Source organism: Gavia stellata, chromosome 1 (assembly GCF_030936135.1).
Source record: "Gavia stellata isolate bGavSte3 chromosome 1, bGavSte3.hap2, whole genome shotgun sequence".
NCBI lineage: Eukaryota > Metazoa > Chordata > Aves > Gaviiformes > Gaviidae > Gavia > Gavia stellata.
In genome coordinates, this window is record NC_082594.1 from 19,116,951 (window position 1) to 19,140,560 (window position 23,610).

General features: G+C 36.9%; 1 protein-coding gene across 1 annotated transcript in view; it reads right to left on the reverse strand.

The window, feature by feature from the left end:
• RDX (radixin) overlaps positions 1-23,610 on the reverse strand; it is a 42,803-nt gene that overhangs the window by 10,182 nt on the left and 9,011 nt on the right. Inside the window, exons 3-7 of the mRNA XM_059830291.1 lie at positions 13,493-13,576; positions 8,681-8,776; positions 5,343-5,617; positions 1,528-1,611; positions 897-1,043 (exon numbers count right to left, since the gene is read on the reverse strand). Of these exons, the coding sequence (XP_059686274.1) occupies positions 897-1,043; positions 1,528-1,611; positions 5,343-5,617; positions 8,681-8,776; positions 13,493-13,576 (686 nt within the window). The remainder of the gene's footprint in view (positions 1-896; positions 1,044-1,527; positions 1,612-5,342; positions 5,618-8,680; positions 8,777-13,492; positions 13,577-23,610) is intronic.

Here is a 23,610-nt window from a genome sequence, read left to right on the forward strand (position 1 = left end):
TTACAAGCATTAGAAAACGTTTAAGTATTTGTTTGCTAACTATTGGGAGTTAAAGAATATTAAAAATTGGTTGATCATTCAATCTGATCTCAACATTTTCTGAATATTTCCTTCTTTCAGGAGTTATATTGCCATCTAATGGCAATTAAGGCTTACAGAATTTTGTTACAGGGCATATACTTCAAAGAGCATTAAGTTTCAGTTCAGTTGACAGCTGTTATCTGGTGTTTGACACATCATGTTTAACTTCAAATCACTGTGAAAGGACTGTGGACATCAGATACTACTAAAAAGTGTTTGGAAGGAAACAAAAGAGTAAGTCTGTTGTTCTGTTTTCAGGTTCTTCAAATTTTGCACATTTCAGCTTTATCCCTCTTCAAGTAGGACAGATTCTTTGACCTCTTTATCAGGACACAAGGTTAATCTATTTTCTTTGATGTCTAAAAGGTTTCATTTTTAGATACCAAAGTTCTTCATGTTCTAACAGCTATAATCCTAGTCACTGCTCTTACAAAATGTTTCTCTTTAAATATGTTACTCATCTTCTCAATGTCCTTTTCATCCTGACTGAAGAGAAAGTCTTGAGGAAGTGAAAAGTACAGAAAGAAACAATATAAAGATGGTCTAGCTATTATACATCCATATTAAGCAATGTAAATTTAAATTTACACAGAACTGCTCTTCCTTTACCTTCTTTCGCATCCCTATTTAATCTTTAAAATTCAAATATTCTGGCAGTTAACATCTATCTCTCCTTTTCTATCTTTTGCATAGATTAGAAGGTCTTTGAGAACCTGTTTTGCTAGATGTTATTGAACACACAGTAAGGTGGATTTTGTATAATCTCAGATAGGATCTCCTAGGACAGAGCCGCAAAATGAGTCTTAGCCACTTACTTATCATCATGCTCATAAATATTCAGACCCAAAGCATCAACTCCTAGCCACAATTCAGTTCCTTTTTTATTCTTTATTTCAAAATAGTTGACTCCATACATTTCCAGGTCTTGTGCTATCTTAAGGTATTCCATCATAGAATCTTCCCTGAAAAAAGAAGAAAATGGCATAGTGTAGACAAATCAAGTACACTGTAAGAATAAGGGAACTGCAGAATAACAAATTAGTGTAAAATTTAGTCAGGAATTAAATCTCTCTTCTTTGAAATTCATGTGTACTTTGATTCAGATATTTGTAGAGCTTTACACCCTAATACCCAAGTACAGTTCAATCATCGCTCTTTGTCATTTCACCCCATGAGCTAAGGAAATAATAAATATATTTTAGACACAGGCAACTGTGGACAAAGGCAGTTGACAACCTTACCAGAAATCATGTAGGTAAATCATGTAACCTAACTAGAAACTCAACCCTCACCGCAGCTTTCATGGAAGTTTTTTATTCTGAGCAGGGTAGGCAGTTATCAAAGAAAGCAGTTTCCAAACAAATATAATGTCTTCCAAAACAAGTAAGTAAGTAAATAAATAATAAAAAACCCATACAGGTCTTGGAATATTTTCTAAGTAATTACCTTAACATTCCCCTGTGCTCTTCATGCCAGTTCTGTATTCTTTCTTCCCACTGTTCTTTTGTCAGTTTGTGCTGTTCTAACACACTGTGAATAGAAATTGTTGCTATTAAATGACACTAACAACCAATTTAATCTCTTAAACTTATAAAAATAAGTTTGGTTACACAGCATAACATATGCTTTAATTGAGCAAACTTAACCGTGACTTCCTATACACTGCTCATCTTCTTAACCCAGACACACAGAGAAACTTGGTATTTCAACAAATACACTTTTAAAATAGTGTGAAAACACCTTTTTTTTTATTATTATGGTATTCTATACTTTTTGTAATATAAAAGTCACATCATGGCAGATCTCAATTTTCAGTAACATCATAAAATCTAATGTTTGGAACACCTGAAAATGCAGACCTATAAAATCCTCTTACAATGATGCTGCAAATTAATCTCTAGGTATGCAGAGATATGCTCAAGCTTTCATTCTGCTGTCATTTGAAAGAAAAAGTAACACATTAAGACAAGTTAGTGGACTAGTTTGTTGCGGTTGGTTTGGTTTTTTATAAATAAAATCAGTAGTGAAGCAGTTTCAGAAAACTATTTGAGGTTTATCTACAGCAGGCTGCAATGGTGGAATTATGTTTTGACCTACTAGAACTTTCAATGTAGTACTGCAGTAAGAAATCAAATGCATATGACAACTTTATTATGCTTTTATTCCATGCACCTAGCATTTCAAGCATTCCTAGAGAAATTATTTTAAAGGACAATTTAAAAAAAGAGACTGCAAAATAATCTTACTAAGGAAGTCAGAACAGTTATTTTCCTTCCGTTCTCTTTACTCAGGAAAGTAAGAATTTACTACTTTTCCCTACATTTCCCTACATTTTAGCAAAGTACAATAGACTGAGTGATGCAGAAGATACTAATGCAGTGTTTCTTCTGTTATAGGATCTCTCTATCACTTGATTTGCTACTTTGCCCCATATCTAGTGAAGTGCACTTTTCAGTGGGAGCTGTATCACATTTTGATTTGCTTAGTGTACATCCCTATCAACAGGCTTTCCTCCTCAAAACTGAGGCAGAGGTTTTAGTTTTTGCACTTGCACAAAGCTGACATGTTCACAGCTAAATGATACAAGAACATGCAATGACAAGACATTCTTTTTGTTTGGTTGTTTTCTCATCTTTAGCCTTGAATATAAGTATAAGCCCTAAATGTAATACTTAGAGAAGCCTGTTACGGAACACACAAAGTAGACCAGCCTGCTTTGGCTGTAATAAACTAAAAGCATCCTGGCAATCATTTACAAGTTTCTATTACATATAAAAAATTAATTCCAAGTCTTCTAGGACAATGCTAATTTATTAAAGAAATTCTATAATTAAATCAGGCCTGATTTTTACATTGTGATATTTACACTGTGAGCTGCTTTCCACCATTATTTCTTCTACTCCTCCAACAGATATTCACAAAATGTCCAAAAGCTTTCATAGCAGTACAACATAAAGCTAACAATGAAAAAAATAAAGGCCAAAACAGGATAGTGCAAAATACATGATCCCAGGATTATGTCACACAAGTGCCCATCTGAAAATAAAAGCCCTGCTCCCAAGCTCTTCTTCGTGCCAGTGCTCAGTCACCCTCATGGTGACTTGTGCTTTCTTGGGCTTTACAAATTAAGTTAAATTTCTACTTCTACAGAAATTCTTTGCACTTTAGTCTTTTTGAATTGAATTTGAATTGAAAACCACGAGGCAATGGGCACAAGTGAAATACACTTAAACACAATTTTTTGATTTTATTTCTTTACTGCGAAGGTGGTCAAACACTAGAACAGGTTGCCCAGAGAGGCTGCAGAGTGTCCATCCTTGGAAATATTTAAAACCGAACTGGAAAAGGCCTTGAGAAACCTGCTGTAATTAGAATACAATATTTCAGTTGGAAATTATCATCTAGTCTAACTGCCTGACCACCACTTCAGGGCTGATCAAAAGTTAAAGCGTGTTATTAAGGGCACTGTCCAACTGACTCAATCACTAACTGGCATGGGGTATCAACCACCTCTCTAGGTGACTCTACTTTCAGTAAGGGGACCGCACTAGATGATCTTTAGAGCTCCCCTTCCAACCTCAGATGATTCTGTGTTTCTATGATATCCTCAAGAAAGCTGGCAATGTCTTTGGCAATAGCCATCTCATCATTTGGTCCCCTCCATTCTCTCTTCACATGCTACTGATGAAACATCACTACCAGATACGCAAGGACTGTTGTAATAAAATAACTCAGCAAGGACTTGATGCCTTGTTGCTACCCAAGTCATAGTTTTGATCCAAGAAATACGTCGTAGTTTTGACAGGTGAACATTACGACTCTGTAATTAACAGGAACTGCAAATCTTTTCTGACCTTTTTCAGTACAGTTTTGCAAAGCTAGCCTACTTTGGGAAACAAGTAAGTATTTTTGACATTACATTGTATATTGTTCTGAAGTATTTTTATGATGTACTTGTTAGTTTTGTGGCAAATCTCCTGGAGACAGGAGGCAAAACAGGAATAATTGTGTTAGAATTAATACAAAGGCTGTGTGCTCACTCAGTGCAGACTAGCACATGACTGGTTGAAAGCATATGCTGGGAACATTTGTCTACTGAAAGGAGCATCTTAAGTATTTCAGTTTGTGTCGTACACAAGCACGCCAGTGTTCACAGGCTGTCATCATAACTGAGCAAAAACTAAGATTTGTGAACTAACAGATTGAGTAATGACAGTTTTACTGGTTCTACCTCTCTCTGCCTTCCTAACAAAGGGTATTTTTTAGAAAGAGGTATAGAATTCACTGTCAGAAGAAAACAGCCAAAACCAAACTCTCAGCCAGGATTTTTAAAAATCCGAAACATTTTCCGAAATACTTCTTTCAGTACTTCACCACAATCCTTTGAACTGCTTTTTGCTTGCTAGAAAATTCTCAAGCTTAGTTACACTAATAACTGAGTTTCCACTCTTAGTTTTCAAGCCAAAGAGACAAAGCATATCACTTTTAAAGAAACCTCAAATTGTTCCATGGCTCTCATTTCTTTGAAGATGCATTGATGTTACATATTTAGTAAGCACACATTTGTCCACAATACCTCACCATGGATTCATCTACACTAACAAAACTGTTTAACTTTGTACATTTCTGTTGCAACACTTGACTTGCTGCCAATACATGCCAGGAGCATGGTTTCAGTTGCGTAAAGAAACAGAACTATAATCTTGGTGCTTACTTTTCCTAACCACTTAGATGAGTGACTGATATAAAAGAGTTTATACTTAACAGCACTGACAACAATTTACCTTCTAAAAGTTCTGTCCAGGCTAGCATTTTTCTGCAATATATTTTACTTGCAATATACTTTATAAATTATAATAACTTCTTGAAAATAATTAAGTGTACAAAAACATCAAGAACTGGAGAAAGGAGTGAGTATCAAATGAATCTTAGTGACTTCTATATTAGAGTATTTTGATTTTAATTTAGCAGAAGCAAGCCTTCAGGAACATTAGATCATTCTGGAGTACTTTGGAAATTTGTTCAACTACATCTGTGCAGACGGTTGTGGATGGAACAGGAAATAGGTCTCAAGAAACCCATGATTGTGACGCTTCTTTGTTATTTAGAGTCTAAATCAGGATCTCTAAATTTTACTAGCAAAACATGCACTCTTAAGAAAGCTACCATTAAATGCACATTATCAGTTAATATTTTAATTATAAAAAATGTACTGTAATCAAGTTTATATGCAGCAGATGATGCTAAAACATCTAACTCACCGCTGAGGGAGAAGTCTGTCATTGGCTAGGTAGCCTAGTTTATGTATCTCCTTACTATAATCTCCATACTTGGACTGGACAGCATAAGAAGCCAGAAGAACTGCAGTTTCCGGTGGGCAATATATTTCATCATTTAAGATCGCTTCTTTGACTTGCAGGAAGAAAAGTCTCTGAGTTATTTCCTGAATTAATTCTTCAGATACATCCTCTGGAAAAAACTTGGCCCTGAACTTAAACTGCAAAGGATTTTCTTTCCTTACATCTTGCTGTGTTACCTGAGGGAGAGGAATAAAGAAAAAAATAAAAAGAGCACTAAATGGTATATTAAATGTAATTAACTAAGTAGTAATGAACTCTTTAGCTTTTCTACGCAGAAATCCAGTGCTTCCTGACAAGCCCGCTGTGGAACTCACTAAAGGTTCACATGGCACTGAATCAAGTACACTAATCTGGATAAATCAGACAATTTTGAAATACTACTCAAAGACTGTTTAAGAGGTTTTTTGTAGGCTTGTGTGAATTTGTATTGATTACAATAAAGATCTGGGAAAAAAAAGAAGTTGTAATACATATTAAAAAAATCAAAACTATATTCAAGGATGAATTGCAGGAAGTAACAAATTAGGGTCTAACAAGGTTTCTTTAGCAAGAACTACAGCACATTTCTTCAATGTAAGTGTAAAGTTGGATTCTTTTAAAAGCCTTTGAACTATTGAACTAAATACATGTGCTTTGTTCCTGTGCAAAAAACATTAATTCCATTAATCACATTATTTGTCTAGAATGGATAAGCCTTATAATCATGATTTCTGTGAAGAGATCAGATGTAGTCATCTTAAGTTTTAAGTAAGTGTCTACTTCAAACTTCAACAAAACCGCATTTTTATGCAGAATTTTCCATTTAATTTGGGCTCAGCTTTCAGCACTATGACGGTGTGCTCCCTGCTCCCCCCCCCCCCCGCGACCTTTTCCTGTAACCCTGCTCAAGTGATAACCACCAGTGGTGGTCATGATGGATGCGTCCGGTCATGATGCATCTGGCTCAGAGTGGATTCGGGGGAGACAGATAACAACACAATAGTCAAGGGCTAATTTATGGCAATGCGTCCACTTAACCACAGTGCTGGTCAATGTTCAACTCAAGCCAAACTTGGAAGAAACTGAAGTCTGTGGTCGGTATGCAAATATGACTATGAGTCAATCATCTTACCCCCATAAATAGTGAGCAGCCCAAGAGCCCTTTGAGCTCTCCTGAAATGACAACAGGCTGCAAGCCAGTATCTCCCCTTGAGTAGGGACGCCTCTCAACGTTACTCCTTGAGGCTGAGAGATTCCGCTGCACCAGATTCTCAGTAAGTGACTAATAGCTTGCTAAACTTTGAAACTTTAGCTAACTGATATAAAAGGATTGATTGTGCCTATATAATCCTTTAGACATAAACCGTTGACCAAGTCTGGGACTAAGTCTGGATCCAGCCACACCTAGACTCTTCTCTGAGAAGGAGTTTAGAATGCAAGGGGGTCCTTTCTGAATCTCATGACTCAACGGGAGGGTCTCCCTGACAGTTTTGTCTGACCCTGTCCTCTATGCAGTAAATAATGAAGCATACCTTGCCATCGAATCTTGTTAAACCACTATCACATTTACCATTGAACTTTGTTAACTCACTGTTTTATATCGATAAAGTATATTGCTGCTTCTCCCTTACAAGTGAGGTGCACCAGCTATCTCTCCCATCCACGACAAGCACTGATTATGACTAAAGCAAAAACATCCAAAGTTAAACTAATTTTAACATCAAATAATACAGTGATTGTTAAAAGGTACATTCGTAATAAAATAAATCTCATACAGCCCAATTCCTCAAGCACTTTATTACACATTTATTTTATGTGCACTAGTAGTCCCCCTAGAACTTCTTCACTATGCATGAAATGATGCATCTGTTTCCTTGACTGGTAGGAAGTATCAAAAACTGTAAATATGATGCAACCATTTATTCACATATGTAAAGCAGCGTAAGTACTATATTCAACATTTCAGATGTCAATTTTAAAAGTTCTGCTCGCTTTTCATTATTGTCCATCTGCTTCTAATTTACATAACACAGTATTTCACTTTAATCTCACCAGTGAACGATTAGTTGTGCTCTTGCCGTAATAATACCTTATTTGCACATCTATTCTGTGATTTATCAGATCTTATCTGTATTTACCGCAAATATTTAAATAGTAACTTACAAGTTAGAGCCAGTTTATGATGATGCATTTAAGAATCAAATGTTACAAGCTTTTTTTTTTTTTTTTTTTAAAAAAAAAGGTAGGTAACTGCCTTAGTCAAAGTTAAAGGAATGAGCACACCCTTGTTGCTCCTGAACTGCACCAGCAACTTAACTTGCTAAGGACTTTCATAGAGCAATGTCTTCTATATTTTTCACAAACGATGCACCAAATCCTGTAGTCTCCAACCACTGGAGGCAAGCCATTAGGGCTAACAAAATATTTGTAGCACTACAACATTTATTGCGTATGAAACAAGACACATGAAATCCTAGGAGACAGCTTTGGTGGTTAGCAGGTTTAACTTGCTGGATTTACCAGGAGGAGAAGGAAAGATTATATAAATGCAGACAGTGGGACTTGCTCCTAAAAACCTCCCAATTTACCTCCTAATACTGAAGATAAAAAAGGTATTCTTGATTAAGTTGTACTAAACAAAATTCCTTTATTTTAAACAGTGCCATTAATAACCTGATGGCCAATATTAAAATAAAAATTGACCATTCAAATTTGTAAATAGAATTTAAAGTGAAATGACCTGGCTCCCTATAGCTGGGAGGAACAAGGTGCTCAGTGCTGTTGGGGAAAAACCAAACCAAAAATTATCCTACAATCTACTTATTAGATACCTAAACAAAAGTTTAGGAGCCTATTATTGGTGCCTTGTTTAAAGATCTATAGCTGTATACATGCAAATTCCTAAACCTCAAATATTTCACACACACACACCCCCAACTGTAAAACATTTATTCTATTATATTTTGCTACATGAAGACAGGACAATCATATGAATTTAAGTTTTTCTAATACATGCATCACCATGGTACTGGAAATACAGGAAACAGTATCTCCTTCTTAAATTAAATGTTGATGCAGCTTTGCATATTCTTCTATAACTAACCAAACTTAACACTGTATTTTGTCATTTAAAGAGAATGATAAGCAACTTTTCAACTAAATTTGAAGCCAGATGTATCTCACCTACAACATTAAAGCAGCAAGCCTTATAAAAGTATATTTCAAACTGTACACTTGCCTAAATATTAGGGAATTGTTACCTTTTTGTTTAGCTTCAGCCAAGTTGAGTAGCCTTTGCTGTCCACATACTGTAGCCCAAAAAACCAGACTTCACGAAGACCAACAGTTTTCACCACCTAAAGATAAATTATCATAAGTAATCACTACAACAGGATTTTAAAAATTATAAATAGTAACGAAACATCAGGTTCAGGGAAGCATTTACCTCAGAGTTCTAAATAAACTCAAACACCGTGTTTCCAAACTACCAACTGGAACGTGCAGCTTACTGCGTACATCAAACTCAGCACCTGAGGAATACCAGGTAGCAAACAGGACCCTGATATTTGAAAGCATGTCTGGAAAGTGATCTGCAGACCTACAGACAAGTAAGTCCACTTCAACAGAAGACAACTGGTGAAACTAATATAAAAGAATACTTGTAGACAAGTATGAGGTAATGAGGATGAATCACCTCCTTCAAATATTTTTGAGATCTTCTAAGAGTTAATGATAAGAGGGATAAGGATGACCTAGCTGATAAACCATACACAGATTTCCTGTAAGATTTCCGATCAGGTCTATCACCAAAGGCTACTAAAGAAATAAAATTGTCCTTGAATAGAGGGAAGGTCTTTTAATGGATATACTAGTTAAAAAGAAAGAAAAAAACAAACCAACTGTTTTCACAATGGACTTGTACTATAACCACTAGTGAAGTCCCCCAGGACTTCATATGTGATCTGCAAAAAAGAATGAAACTGATTTGACAAAATCTGCTGTAGAAAACCTTCCATAAAGATCTGCGAATGAACAGCAAAAAGGAAGATGAACCTCAATAAAAGATGGTATTTAATAAAAACAAAATATTGTACGTAGAAGACCACAATTTTAATTATGCGAACAAAGTTCTCATTGTAAAGGAAAAAAGAGAAATGAGGAAAGGAAAAACATGATATAGATCTATAAAACTTGCATGGCATGTAGAAGGAAAATAGAGAATGATTATTCATTATTTCTCATAATGTAAGAATTAAAAGAATCAACAGAAATCATTAGATAGCAGGTTCAAAGCAAACATAAAGAAGCACTTTTACAACACGGAGTATAATGAAACTGTGGAACTATCTTACAAGTCTTTTGCATAGAAAAGTACACAAGGATTCAATACGCAATTAATCAGAAAAGTCCAGCAAAGATTATTAAATAACTGTAAACTCTGGCTCCAAAAGATCCAGTATGGCAGTACTTACGTATGTTCTCAGGTTGGACCATGCTGGCAAGCTGGTTTACTGAAGGCTGTTTTATGGAAGCATTCAGATGCATGTGAAGTAAATAGAATTTTACACATAGATCCTCCTCCATTTTAAAGTAGTACTATCGGGTTGCAAAATTAAGATTTTGAAAATTAGAAAATGTCACAAGATAGCTGTGCAAACTTAATTCTGTTGCCTTGCATATTTGTATTACTACTTAACAATCATTCAAGTGCACCTTTTTTCCTTCTCTACCCTTTCACCTTCAAGCTCCAAAGCACAGAATGGACAATGTTCATGGATCCAACCTGATTCCTTTAGTGAGCAGTTATTTTCTCTAGAATTCCCATATCATTTACTTTAGAACATAAGAAATGTTAAGAACAAGTTTATGTTACTAGTATGGTCCTGAGTAACATTAAATTTGGTGTCCCAACACAGAAATTTCAGACCTGCTGCTTCTTTTGGCACAGATCTCCTATATGATGCTGATCAAACTACTTATGGCTTTATCAGATGACTCTGAGAATACTCTTTACTTTGCAGCTGTCCAAGTTGAGCCTTTGTACCTCAGCAGCTCTCTAAGCTGCAAAAGTCAGTAAGAACTGCAGATGCTCAACAGCTCTGCCCATAAGAAGACGAGTACTTACACTCACATCAAAACATATTGCTCTCACCTGCTAACTATGGCCCTTAACTGAGATGCGCATTGCAAGTTATTTAAATACAGACGACTTGCCTACTGCAATGCAGAGATACACATACTTACAAATCAACCCTAAAAACAGCTTACACATCAGCCTGTTTTACTTCAGACTCTACAAATAAGGAAAGAGCATCGTCTATCATTGCCTCTCAGCTCAAAGGAAAGAAAAAAATCTTCTGGAACTTTGTACTGAAATAATATAAGCGCTAACGCGCTCCAGTAGCGTGGTATGAGAAACTTAAGATTCTGGCCCAAAAGATTCCTTAAGTGGCTTCATGCAAGTCTTCATCACATCTGTAAAATGGATTTATCCACCATCACATCCTACAACTTGACTGCTAAAGGGCAGTAAAAACTTCTTGGAGAAGAACCAGAGCAATAGATACGTTTTGGCAAATCAGAACATATACATAAAGACAACGTAGCAAGAATTTCATTGAGTCATCTTCCAAAAGATCATAAGGGAAGCTTCTGAGATATCTGGAAAGGAGAGTGGGGTGTAACTTGAAATAAAGGATACAGCCCTCCCATTCTTTCTGAATGGCAACTACAGTACACCAGAGGTACTGATGCTCAGTGCTAACACTTTATTGAAAACAACAAAACAAAACAACCCCCACTATTACCACCAGTGTGTGGAAACACACCCACCACAGGGTTCTTCCTCTCCTAGGAAAGTTATAGATGCTAAATTGGTTGACTAAAGGAGGTCAGATCCCCTCTTGTCCATTCTGACAACTGACAGGATAGACAGAAGGACAAACGATAAATATCTTAAGGCACCTTCTAAAATATGAATAATTAAAAAAAAAGGGGGTTGTGCAATAAACAAAAACTACACTGAGTTTCACAAGGGAAGAGAAAAAGAGAAAGCCACAGACATTAAATGCTGAATTCTTGTCTGCTAGCAGATGAAGATGATGGGAAAACACACACATGGAATGGGAAACAAATCAACAACTCCAGAAAACACCAATTAAAAGCTTAAAAGAACCACTGACTGCAAAAAAGGACAAGTAGTTCACCAAAAACATAGAGGAGGACTACACAACAACTTAATTCACGGAGAGGTTATTTTCTGCAAGCAATAAGCAAGTCTACTGCCACGTCCACCATTTTTGCATAAACCTTGAAGACCAATCCTCTCAATAACAGTGCTATTCAATCATCTTTCTATAGAAAAACAGCATAACTTTTGTCTGCAAATTTCATGCTGGTTTTGCAATACAGTTCAGCTCTTGATGTTACTCTGTGGAACTCACACATGAATTTAAGATCAGGCTGAAAATGCTTCTCTCCTCGCACACAACTATGCACGTTGATGTTGCTTGACCTAACAGTTTTTCAATTTAAACTTCCAGAAATTGATTGTAAGAGCTGGTGAGATGTCAAAAGCCACACAGTGAACTGAGGAACAAAGCTGAAGAGAGCATGAAGAAGAATTCAGAGCCATATCTTTGTTCCCTGTTTGTGAATGCCCCAGTTTGGAGAAACTTGATTACCTGGGCACAAGATGTTACACAGTAGAATGTCACCCCACCCAATACTGCATGGCATAAGATAGCAAAGGTTGGCAAAAGACAAGTAACAGCTTGAGGCTTCTGTGCCACAGAATACCATACTTTTTATTTGATGGTGTTGTTCAAAAAGCAGGACAGCCCCTTTCTTGAAGAAGTCTTTGTAAGAGTCATGAACTCTATTCCTATGTAGAGGCTGAAGATATACTGCTACGGATATTAGAGAAGGAGGCAGGAGGTAGAAATGTTAAGAGTCAGTCATTTCAAACAAAAATTGCAAATGAATTTTTTTTCCTCTAAAAGGAAAAGCTCAGTGTTACAAAACAATAAACATTCTCCTCCTTTCAACTTATATACTAAGACATGTAATCAACTCAAAGGTCAATTAAAAGTTTAAGAGTTCTTTAAGAACTCTTTCAGTGTGTTACTTCCTCTTAATACCCATCATTACATACTTTAAGCATCTATAGTGGAGTGGACAGAAACGACAGTTCTACTAGACATAATTCTTGATATAGTTAACCATTTTTGAAGAGTAATTTCAAATATTTCTGCATTTTTAACTAAATGCATACCTCTTGGATCTAGATAATATAATGTATTTATTGGTTTCTCAAGGAAATACGAAACAAAACATTGACACGCTTCAATTCTTAACATTTCCTAGAACACTCCACAACCTAGATTAAAAAATTGTTTCAAGATTCTGATGGCTAACATCACATGAAACAAATGCGAGAACAACCCTTTTCAAGAAATCTTTCATTTAGCCCATTTGACTGGTGTACCACAGACACACTATCAAGTGAGAATGTGTAGTTCTGATGGGTCTGCAATCCATAAGCACATTAAAGCCATCATTTTCACTTAGTGTTTTTTTTTTTTAACTAAATTTTCAAACTGGATCATAGGACATTACTTTTCTAACATTTAGGAAATGAAAAAGTATCTACAGCTTCCATTCTTGGAAAAAATAAAAGATGTTAGCTTTCCTTAATGAACTTCTATTGTTACATTCATTAAATAGTGAAGGCTATGTAAGTTTCTCATACACGTAATTCTAACAATTATATTGCAGTTGCAACTATAATGTGATAAGACATAAAAAAATACCATTAATTTCAAAGCAGTTCTATACACATGATTCAACTGAAGCCTCACTGTTAGCCTATTTACACAGAGCTGTCTTTGAATTTAATACATTCTGTGAGAAGTAATGAGGAAGTTCAAACTAACTGAGAGCATAGCTTAGATAATGTAAGGAAAAACATTACCTATACATGAGAACACTTCCACTTTCTCAAACCATGCCTCAATACCCACAATAGTTTTAATGGGTTTGTACACATACATACAGAGACACACATAAGTTACCTGATCAAAGAGCTGCTTGCCTGTTGTATTGGGCTGGATGGCAAATTCCAACTCTGCATCCATTGTGGTTACTCTGACATTGATCTACAGAAGACAAAGAAATATTTAAATCATACTGTAACAGTGTAATGCTTCTATATACTGCAATTAAGCCTGTAAGAAACAATACATGGTAAATAATTTCAACAGTTTTAATGGTCTCATATACACACAGAACACAGCAAATATAAAAATGGAAAATTTGAATCTGCAGAAAATCTCATATTTTATTTAGTATAAAAGCATATTCAGGATAATATTTAACACTAGGTTTGAAGGTCAAACCAGGGAACAAAGTTCAAAATCAATTTAATGGGTAGCTGACGTGACTACTGAACACTCAAAGAACACTGGTACGTACAGCTACTAGGCACTATCTTTCAGTGGGCTTCCCAAATATGTGCAAAAGAAAAAGTTCCTAGTCATATACATTATCATTTTAAGGTATTTATACTTGGCAATATAAAAAGACAAGCAGCCTCCTGCCCTACCATTTCTAAAATTAAGAGGTTCAGCGGTCTTAAAGTATATAGGACTAGAGCTTATAGACCTCAGGACAGACTAATAGCAGATTTTTCGTCAATGGAAGGAGGAACTATAGAAGTTAGCGCCCCTTAATACTGATTCCATTTGATTCTCGTACTACAAGACTGAAAAACCACTGCCATTCAATGAGCTACTTCTTTCTCCTGAAATAGAGGACCATTTTCCAGGTTACTCCTGACAGTCAGTGTTTTTATTTGTTCTAAAACAAGCAGTCAGATATTCCAGGAGGTATCTGGACACATACCTTACTTGGAAGTACAACAGTCTGTTCCAATTTCTCTTCAACTGGTACACACAGAAGTAAGAATTTTCATGAAACAGAACAAAGTACTAAATGCACAGTACTGTCTTCTCACTGTTAAAACAGTCCTCCATTCCTACTGCCAGGGTATCACATTGTATTTATCTTTAGTGAATACGAATATAAAGTGTTAAGGGTCAAATCTACTTTGCTATAAATGCAAAAACCAGAAACATGAAACTTAAGGCACACAGATACATTCTAGGAATAAATTAGGACTTGTAATACATGTTCTTGCACTACTTGATCTATGCCTGTGTAAACCATTTCCATTAACTATTTCCCTGATTTTGCCACCAGGTGGAATACTTTGAGAAATGAGAGTCTGGAAAAGTTTCCACAAGACAGAACACAGAAAGGAGATCTAAGGTGCGAAAAAGAAAACTGGATAGAAGTTAGTCCCTGTGCAACAGATTAAGCTTGTTCACTGCCTTCTTTAGTGTCAAGGCAAACAACTTTGGGCATGAGCTGGATACACAAGACAAGAGTAGTGGGAGTCTGAGGACCTCTAGGTTATAGACCTGCAAACAAGGAAGATAGCAGGGGGTTAGCAAACTTTTTTATGTGCAAACACTGATAAAGAACAAGAGTTGAAGGCTTTGGAGTAAAAGATAGTAAACTTTTATTGCAAAAAAAAAAATTAGAGGATGTGTGTCAAGCAGAGGGAAAAGAGGTGTTTTCTGTAGATTCTCTCACTCTGCCCATTTCAAGAGGAAAAAAAAATTGCTTATTCTCTAATAGAAAAAAACATTTTAAATGGTAGGTCTAAATCACTGCCAGTTGCACTGGTTTAAGCGTGGGGGGGTTGCCCCTTAATTACAAGTTAATTTCTTTAAGCAGTTTTTCAATTTTAAAAATGAAGCCTGCTTTAAGGCAGCTACAAGTAAGCAAGTTACAAGGGATAAGGCTAAAATGTAACTTTATTAAATGCCAAAGCACTCCATTATGTAACAGCAGCACTGCCAAAACAAGAAGCTTCACAGAAGATCTACAAAGCACAGCAAGTTCAACTAATTGTGGCAGACTTTTAGAGCTGCAGCAGAAACTTCTTACATAAATATCCTTGTAACAAATGTCATCTTCTACAAATGCAAGAATTGCTACCTGAAAGTCTATCACTCACAAGAACTGAAGTAGTCAAACAGTAAAACAACAGCTGTAATACAGAGGCAAACTCAACACAGCCTGTAGAGTCTGTTCACTTCTGGATGTTACTGCCTCAAATAAAAGTAGAATGTGATAAGAGTACACAGCTGTTACATCTGCGATAGCTACAAATACACATCAGGAGTGCCTGGTCACTTATATGCATTACAGTAACTGCTTTAGTCTTCAGCAATTTTCTTTTTCTTTGAACTTCCGATTAACAGATCACCCAACTGCTGATTAATATTTACAATTTCAGTTCTACTAAGAAAGTTGCAAATTAAATCATAGCAATATTAAAATGTTACCTTTTATAATATGAGTTATTTAAGAAGAGACAAAAGTAACAATACACTTCATTTTCCTTCTGAAGACATTTGGACTGACTTAGATTTTTGGCATACAAATGCTGAGTTTTTACACCCTAATGACATTGTTTCACAGTTTCAGTTATTTCTGGGGATGCAAAATAAGAAGGTTACTTTTGGCAAAACCTGAGACTGAGCCCAGAACAGTTTACTTATCTAATCCAAACCTTGATCACACAGCACACTCTCAACAAAATCAAGCTTCTGGTGTCAGTTCCGCTGTCTGTAAAAAAAAGCTAACCAACTACATTAAGAATAGTCATGGGGGAAGTTTCCACATTACAGAGGTTTGATAAGGCCAAGTGCCGGGTCCTACACTTGGGTCACAACAACCCCATGCAATGCTACAGGCTTGGGGACGAGTGGCTGGAAAGATGCCCAGCAGAAAAGGACCTGGGGGCGTCGACAGACATCTGAATATGAGCCAGCAGTGTGCCCAGGTGGCCAAGAAGGCCAATGGCAATCTGGCTTGTATCAGAAATAGTGTGGCCAGCAGGAGTAGGGAGGTGATCGTGCCCCTGTACTCGGCACTGGTGAGGCCGCACCTCGAATCCTGTGTTCAGTTTTGGGCCCCTCACTACAAGAAGGACATTGAGGTGCTGGAGCGTGTCCAGAGAAGGGGGACAAAGCTGGTGAGGGGTCTGGAGCACAAGTCTTATGAGGAGTGGCTGAGGGAACTGGGGTTGTTCAGTCTGGAGAAGAGGAGGCTGAGGGGAGACCTCATCACTCTCTACAATTACCTGAAAGGAGGTTGCAGAGAGGTGGGTGTTGGTATCTTCTCCCAAGTGACGAGTGGACAGGACAAGAGGAAATGCCCTCAAGTTGCGCCAGGGGAGGTTTAGGCTGGATATTAGGAAAAATTTCTTTACTGAGAGAGTGGTCAAGCATCAGAACAGGCTGCCCAGGGAGGTGGTGGAGTCACCATCCCTGGAGGTGTTCAAAAAACATGTAGACGTGGCATTGCAGGACATGGTTTAGTGGGCATGGTGGTATTGGGTTGACGGTTGGACTTGATGATCTTACAGGTCTTTTCCAACCTTAATGAATCTGTGTGCTAAATAAGGCAGGGAATTGAGAAAACACAGGCAGAGAAAGAAGGCCCAGTAAATTCAGCAATGGACTGTCACTCATGTAATCTGCTGTTGGGTATCCAGCTACTTTGAAGCAACACTCCTAATGTGACATTGGTGACAGGGGAAATTATCTGAACCACAAATTATGAAGACACACACTAATCTGAACGTAATTACTCTGAACAGACTTTACCACATCAATACAGAAACAGGAAGGAGCTCTTGCAACGGTGACAAAGAAATGTATGAAGGTTTCCTGTAGGAAGTGTTGGAAGGCTACCACTGCTCATACCACAAGACCCATTTAATGCTGCTTTTCAGTCTTGCTCTCACCGGGATTACACACCTTCCTTCAAACTTCAGAAACTATGACAAAGCACTAGACAAGACTTAGCCAATAACTTTAGCTGCTCAGTCGTGAGACAAATCCCGTTCTGCTGTGCATAGGCTCAGGGTAAGAGCTGCAACAAGTCTCATTTGGTATATGAGCATGTAATTTTGACCAAACTCTGAGTAGATGCCTTCTAAGGATCCTACTCTGGTAAAGGAATCAAGAAACTCTCTAGGTGGTTATGCAATTCAGACGAGTATGCCTGAGCAAACTTTTCTTTTTTTTTTTTTTCCAGTTAAAAAGTGGCTATATGCAAACATTATTTTTTGTGACACAATTTACAATTTATATCACTTATTACTGACCTAGGTATCTCTATGCAAATATTAAATACTAAAATATTATGGTGATCATGTCTGAGAAATACTTAAAATGCTATTGTAGGCTTAGTAACTGGGTAACTTAGACTTTATGAATCCTCTGGCAACATCCATGTGGTGAGAGATCCTCTGCTCCTCCTCCACAGACCAGGCAACATCATACCTGAACAGCAGCTCCGTGATGACATACAGAATTGAAACCTGGCAATACAGCACTCCTAAACCAGCTCTCTTGCATCCAACACCAGAAATCACTGACTTAGGCCACTGTGACTTACACGGTAAACAAAAAACCAACAAACAACAAAAAAACTCCAATGCTTCCAACACCCAACCCATGGAGCTATATACGGTTTTAATGCAGAGGATAAGACAGCTTCTCAGCTCCCACTTTAGATATGTGACTATACTGATGTTTGTACAGCAAAGCTAAGATGAGAAGTGCACTCGTGCTGGGAAGAAGGTGCCATTTAAAAAAAAAAAAAAACAAAAACACAACCCATAGGCAAAATGTGAACACTTTTAGGGTTTGCCTCTTTCTGGCAGAATTTCATCCTGAATATATTGCCATTATGCAACTATACATTAAGTTACATAAACCAAGCATCTAGACAAGCACAGACTGTATTTAAAAGTCCATAATGGAAAGATAAAAGGGCAGGTTAATGAGTTATTTTAATTTTCTTAAAAATTCTAAAAGAAAGAAAATGCTTAGCACAAAGTTTTCTTCAGCTGGCTACCTTTAAGAGTGCATTTTATAAACAAAGCTGCTGTAAGAGGGAATAAAAAACACACTGAAGTTTAGCATAGCATAGAAAAAAAGTCTGCTGGACATACAGGAAAACGCTACTGCAAAGCTCTATTTTAGAGCACCAAATCTCTGTTTAGAATACCAATACCTACCTCACAGCTTTTAAAGTGACTATTTAGCTTGGCTCATTTGCCTATACTGAACAATATAAACAAGCAGCCAGGGACAGAAACCTTTCACCATAAAAGGATCACCAAACATTTGGAAAAAATTGCTACAAAAAGTACAGTTGTTCCTTACTTCTGACAAAACTGCTTTGTCCCAGTATCTGGGTACATATACACATTTTTAAATCTATTTGTAGTAAAGCTTTTCCCAAATAATAATGCTTTAAACCCTTGCATGTTGACAGTTATCTTCTTCACCTTATAGAATCACAGAATAGTTTGGGTTGGAAGGGACCTTTAAAGTCATCTAGTTCAACCCCCCCCGCTGCAATGAGCAGGGACATCTTCAACTAGATGAGGTTGCTCAGAGCACCATCCAGCCTGACCTTGAATGTTTCCAGGAATGGGGCACCTACTACCTCTCTGGGCAATCTGTTCCAGTGTTTCACCACCCTCATCGTAAAAAATTTCTTCCTTATATCTAGTCTGAATCCACCCTCTTTTAGTTTAAAACCATTACCCCTTGTCCTATCGCAACAGGCTCTGCTAAAGAGTTTGCTCACATCTTTCTTATAAGCCCCCTTTAAGTATTAAAGTCCACAATAAGGTCTCCCTGGAGCCTTCTCTTCTCCAGGCTAAACAAACCCAACTCTCTCAGCCTTTCTTCGTAGGAGAGGTGTTCCAGCCCTCTGATCATCTTTGTGGCCCTCCTCTGGACCTGCTCCAACAGGTCCATGTCTTTCCTGTGCTGAGGACTCCAGAGCTGGACACAGTACTCCAGGTGGGGTCTCACCAGAGTGGAATAGAGAGGCAGAATCACCTCCCTCAACCTGCTGGCCATGCTTCTTTTTTATGCAGCCCAGGATACGGTTGGCCTTCTGGGCTGCAAGCGCATATTGTCGGCTCATGTCCAATTTTTCATCCACCAGTACCTCAAGTCCTTCTCTGCAGGGCTGCTCTCAATCCCTTCATCTCCCAGACTGTATTGGTACCAGGGGTTGCCCCGACCCAGGTGCAGGACCTTGCACTTGGCCTTGTTGAACCTCATGAGGTTCATATGGGCCCACTTCTCAAGCTTGTCCAGGTCCTTGACATCAGAACTAGCAGTCTGAGTTTATCTGTATTTTACTAGACTTGCTTCAGAATGAGTAAACACAGTCAAGGGAAAGGGAAGAACACATACATACATGTTGATTATTCTTTGTGAAGGGAGCAACTGATGTTTTAATAACAAATGTTGCTAATGGGTTGTGAGGACATTTGCCACAGCTCACAAAATAGTATTTATAAAAAACAATCTAAAGCAATTTATCTACGAAAAAATTTATCCAAACCCATAAAGAGTATAGTCAATGACCATACCTGGAACAATAAACATCCATGTGCACTTACTGAAAGCACACATTTCATATGGGAATTATATTTTTGTTGTATTCTTTCACTGCTTTAAGGACTTGAAAAATCCTCCACAATTTAATGGGATATTACAGTCACCACATTAACGGTTAGAACTCTCCTCAAATGTAGATACGCTCTACAGAATATGTACAAAAAATGACTGTTAGCTTAATAGTCTAGTATTTCCTATTACTGTGCTTCAGCCATCATTCATAGATATTAATAGTGGCACCTTAGCTTTCATCAGTAAGCCGAAACTAAGCATGTACCAATATTTAGTAAGAAAGCCATTTAATATTACATGAAAAAGGTTTCCAGTGGTTTTGCTTTGTTTTAATAAATGCAATATGAATTAGTCATGTGTAAAAGCCACAGAAACTAGTCCAACTCGTACAAATAAAGAAAATTGCATATAGCGAAAAAGTTTCTTCCAAGAGTTTTTTCACAATAGTTGAGCGGATTACTATATCAAGTTTGCGTATTAAATTATTTGTGTTGAGGAGTAGGAGTATATTGGTCCCACTGCTTTATAAAGTGTACAAATATATCCAGCACACTCTCCTCAACCTCAAAGCAGACATAGGAAGAGATGCAAGAGAAGAATTAATGAAGAAGGTAAAAAGGTAAGGATTAAACAGCATTAGGAACAGAAGGCTACAGAATAATGGCAACGAAATTTTACTAACAGATAAATCGAAAGAAAGCAGTCCTCCAAACTGACATCAGTTGTCTATTTATACTGCAGAAATAAATCACATATTCAAACCATAATTCAAATACTGCACTACAGATCTCAAAGATTTTCCTGTAAAATAACACTCTAGTCAAAAATTAATTTATATACTATTTTCATTCAATCACTTTACAGAAATTAACTTGATCTTGTAGATTTTAATTCAAATTTTAAACATCCATATTATTCCAGAATCTGGTATCTACTCCTTCTGAATACACAATATTGTAAAATGAAAAAGAATTATGTTTTTAGACTTTAACAATCTTAAGCTTTGACATCTACCCCTGTTACTACCCAGCATAATGCCTTTTCTTTCACACCTTGCAGTCTTGTACAAAAATACTGCAAATTACCAGCAAAAAACACTGATAATTTTAACTCCTCTTACACCTAATAAACACAACTAATATTTCAGTCAATTAAACCTAATCTTCTTAGCCTATGAAATGATTAACAGTTATGTAACTAATGATGTCTAATTTTAGTTTCTATGTTTCTATTTTTGGTGAAGATCGGGGAGAATGGCATACAGCTGAGAAATATTTTGTATCTGTTCTTTTAGGAAGAAAGCACTGAAAATAAGATTCAACAAATATTCTATTCTTCAGCAAGCAGAGAACTAAGCACACTAAAACCAGCCCTATTAACAGCTCCAATTTTGATTACAGCAGCAAAGACCTAATTAATCAAAGTGACCAATTTTTTTTAGATAGATCACAACAGAAGCTAAATGGAACTTAATTTTGCACTGCTAGGCAGAACTGAGAATATTGAGTCTCAGAACTGTTTTGTTTTAAAAGTAGAAGAGATGCTGAGTGAACTGCTTGAAAAAATGGAAAGCCAAAGTGAACAAACAGACTTTTCTACTAAAGCAATCAAACAAGAAAATGTTTCAATAATGTATATTTTCCAGACATATATTACTTTAATATCTCAGGACAATATATTAAAGACACTTTTACCCTTTCAAAACAGCCTTTTCACTCAAGCTATTTAACCTAGTAGCCTCTAAGAGACAAAATCCTAAACACATAAGAACAATGACCTTTTACTACCCAGTGCCATGAACCTTATTTCAGGTTCCAGGAAGAATGAAAGATCTTTACTTTAAAATTCAGCTATTGCAAGACCCTTTATTGGTCTTCATTTACTTAATTTTGTCTGGAATACTACCTAACTTCTCAATGTGAAAGCAAAAAAGTGAAACTGAAATCTATTCCATTTTTTCTTCTGTGATTTAGTGTTTACTGATTTAATTTAAACGAATCTACAGCTTAATTATTTGTTACATGTAACAAAAAAAAAATTCATTCCAAAAACATGGAGAGAATTTACTTATAGTGGTACTGCACAGGTTCACGCATTTACAAGACGACCAGCAGAATCTGGAAAAAAAACCCTAAATAGATGACAGTAATGTGAAGAATCACAGAATCACTAAGGTTGGAAAAGACCTGTAAGATCATCAAGTCCAACCATCAACCAACACCACCAAGCCCACTAAACCATGTCCCGCAAGAGAAGAGAGCTATAAAATAACACGGTCCAAATTCTCACCAGTTATGTTAACTGGGTTTTCTTAGCTCTTATCCATGATTATTTCATTGTTTTGAGGTTAAAAGACCTCCAATAATAAAACTATGGAACACTGACATCTTATTGCAACAGCTGTCAAAAATAAAGAACAAGGAGTTGAAGCACAAATAGTTTCCGGACTAGAAGCGCATTTGGTTATTGTGGATTGTCTTTAAAGACAACTGGTAAGAGCTACAGTGAATGTCCAGAGCAAGAGACCTTCTGTAGTCCATTACTATCAAACCCTAGCAGAACAGCAAGACTCTTCAAAGAACAATGTTGGATTCATTAAACATAACCAATGACTAGGCTCTTACAGTCTCCAAAGAAGGGGGGCAGGGAGGGAAAAGGGAAAAGCTCCAAAGCAATCTACCATTTAAGAAGCAACCAGAGAAAGATCTGAGGTTTGATTTTTATACGGAAAATTACTTTGTCTTTGGCATGTGTGCTACTTCTTCATTCACTGATTAACAATTACAATTACAGCAACCTGTAGTTTACAGGAAGAAATCCATATGACATTTTTCGAGAAATGTAATCAATTTAATTTAATTTCTTAATGGCTCCTTTCACTTAGCTTCCTTATCTCATGTGCCTACATCATCAGGAGACATACAAGAACATCCCAACATATGAGAACTCTTTATATAAAGCTCCTCATAAAAGGAAAAAAATTATCTCATCTTTGGCATGAGTCCTGCTTCTTTCCTAAGATTGGTAGCTAATTTCCATTCCTAGGGTGGATTGTGAGTTCTTCCAACACTTCTGCAATCTCACTTCTAAGGATATTGCTTTTCTTGTGAACAACCCAAAAACTGTATTTCCTACGATTTTCTCAGGTCATTAAAATAGAGGGAAACGCTGCCGCCTAAATTTCATGGTTCCAATCCCAGAATTTAAAAAGAAGTAACGTCACTCAGGCTGTCTTTTTTCTAATCATCACTTCTGTGACTTCATTGCTCTGTAGCTGCATGAAGTTGGAGGCCTGAGGCTCCAACATGGGCTCACAGTGACTTTTTGCCTTATTCTTAAAATACAATTTTCCAGTTGAGAAGCTCTGTCAAGGCACTACTCAGTTACCATAGCCAGGACTCAAAAAGGTTGGAAAACAGTATGCTGCTAATTAATTTTCCTGCCCTTAATAGTGCAGCTTTCTGTAAGAAGCGGGCAGGATACGAATAACTACTTCCAACTTCAGAAAGTGCTAAGATGCTAAAATATTGGCCCCAATCCACAGGGGGGAAAGAAGAAATTACAGAAACAGTATGGTAAGGCCAGCTGGTCATTAGACCAACAGCAAAGCTCAG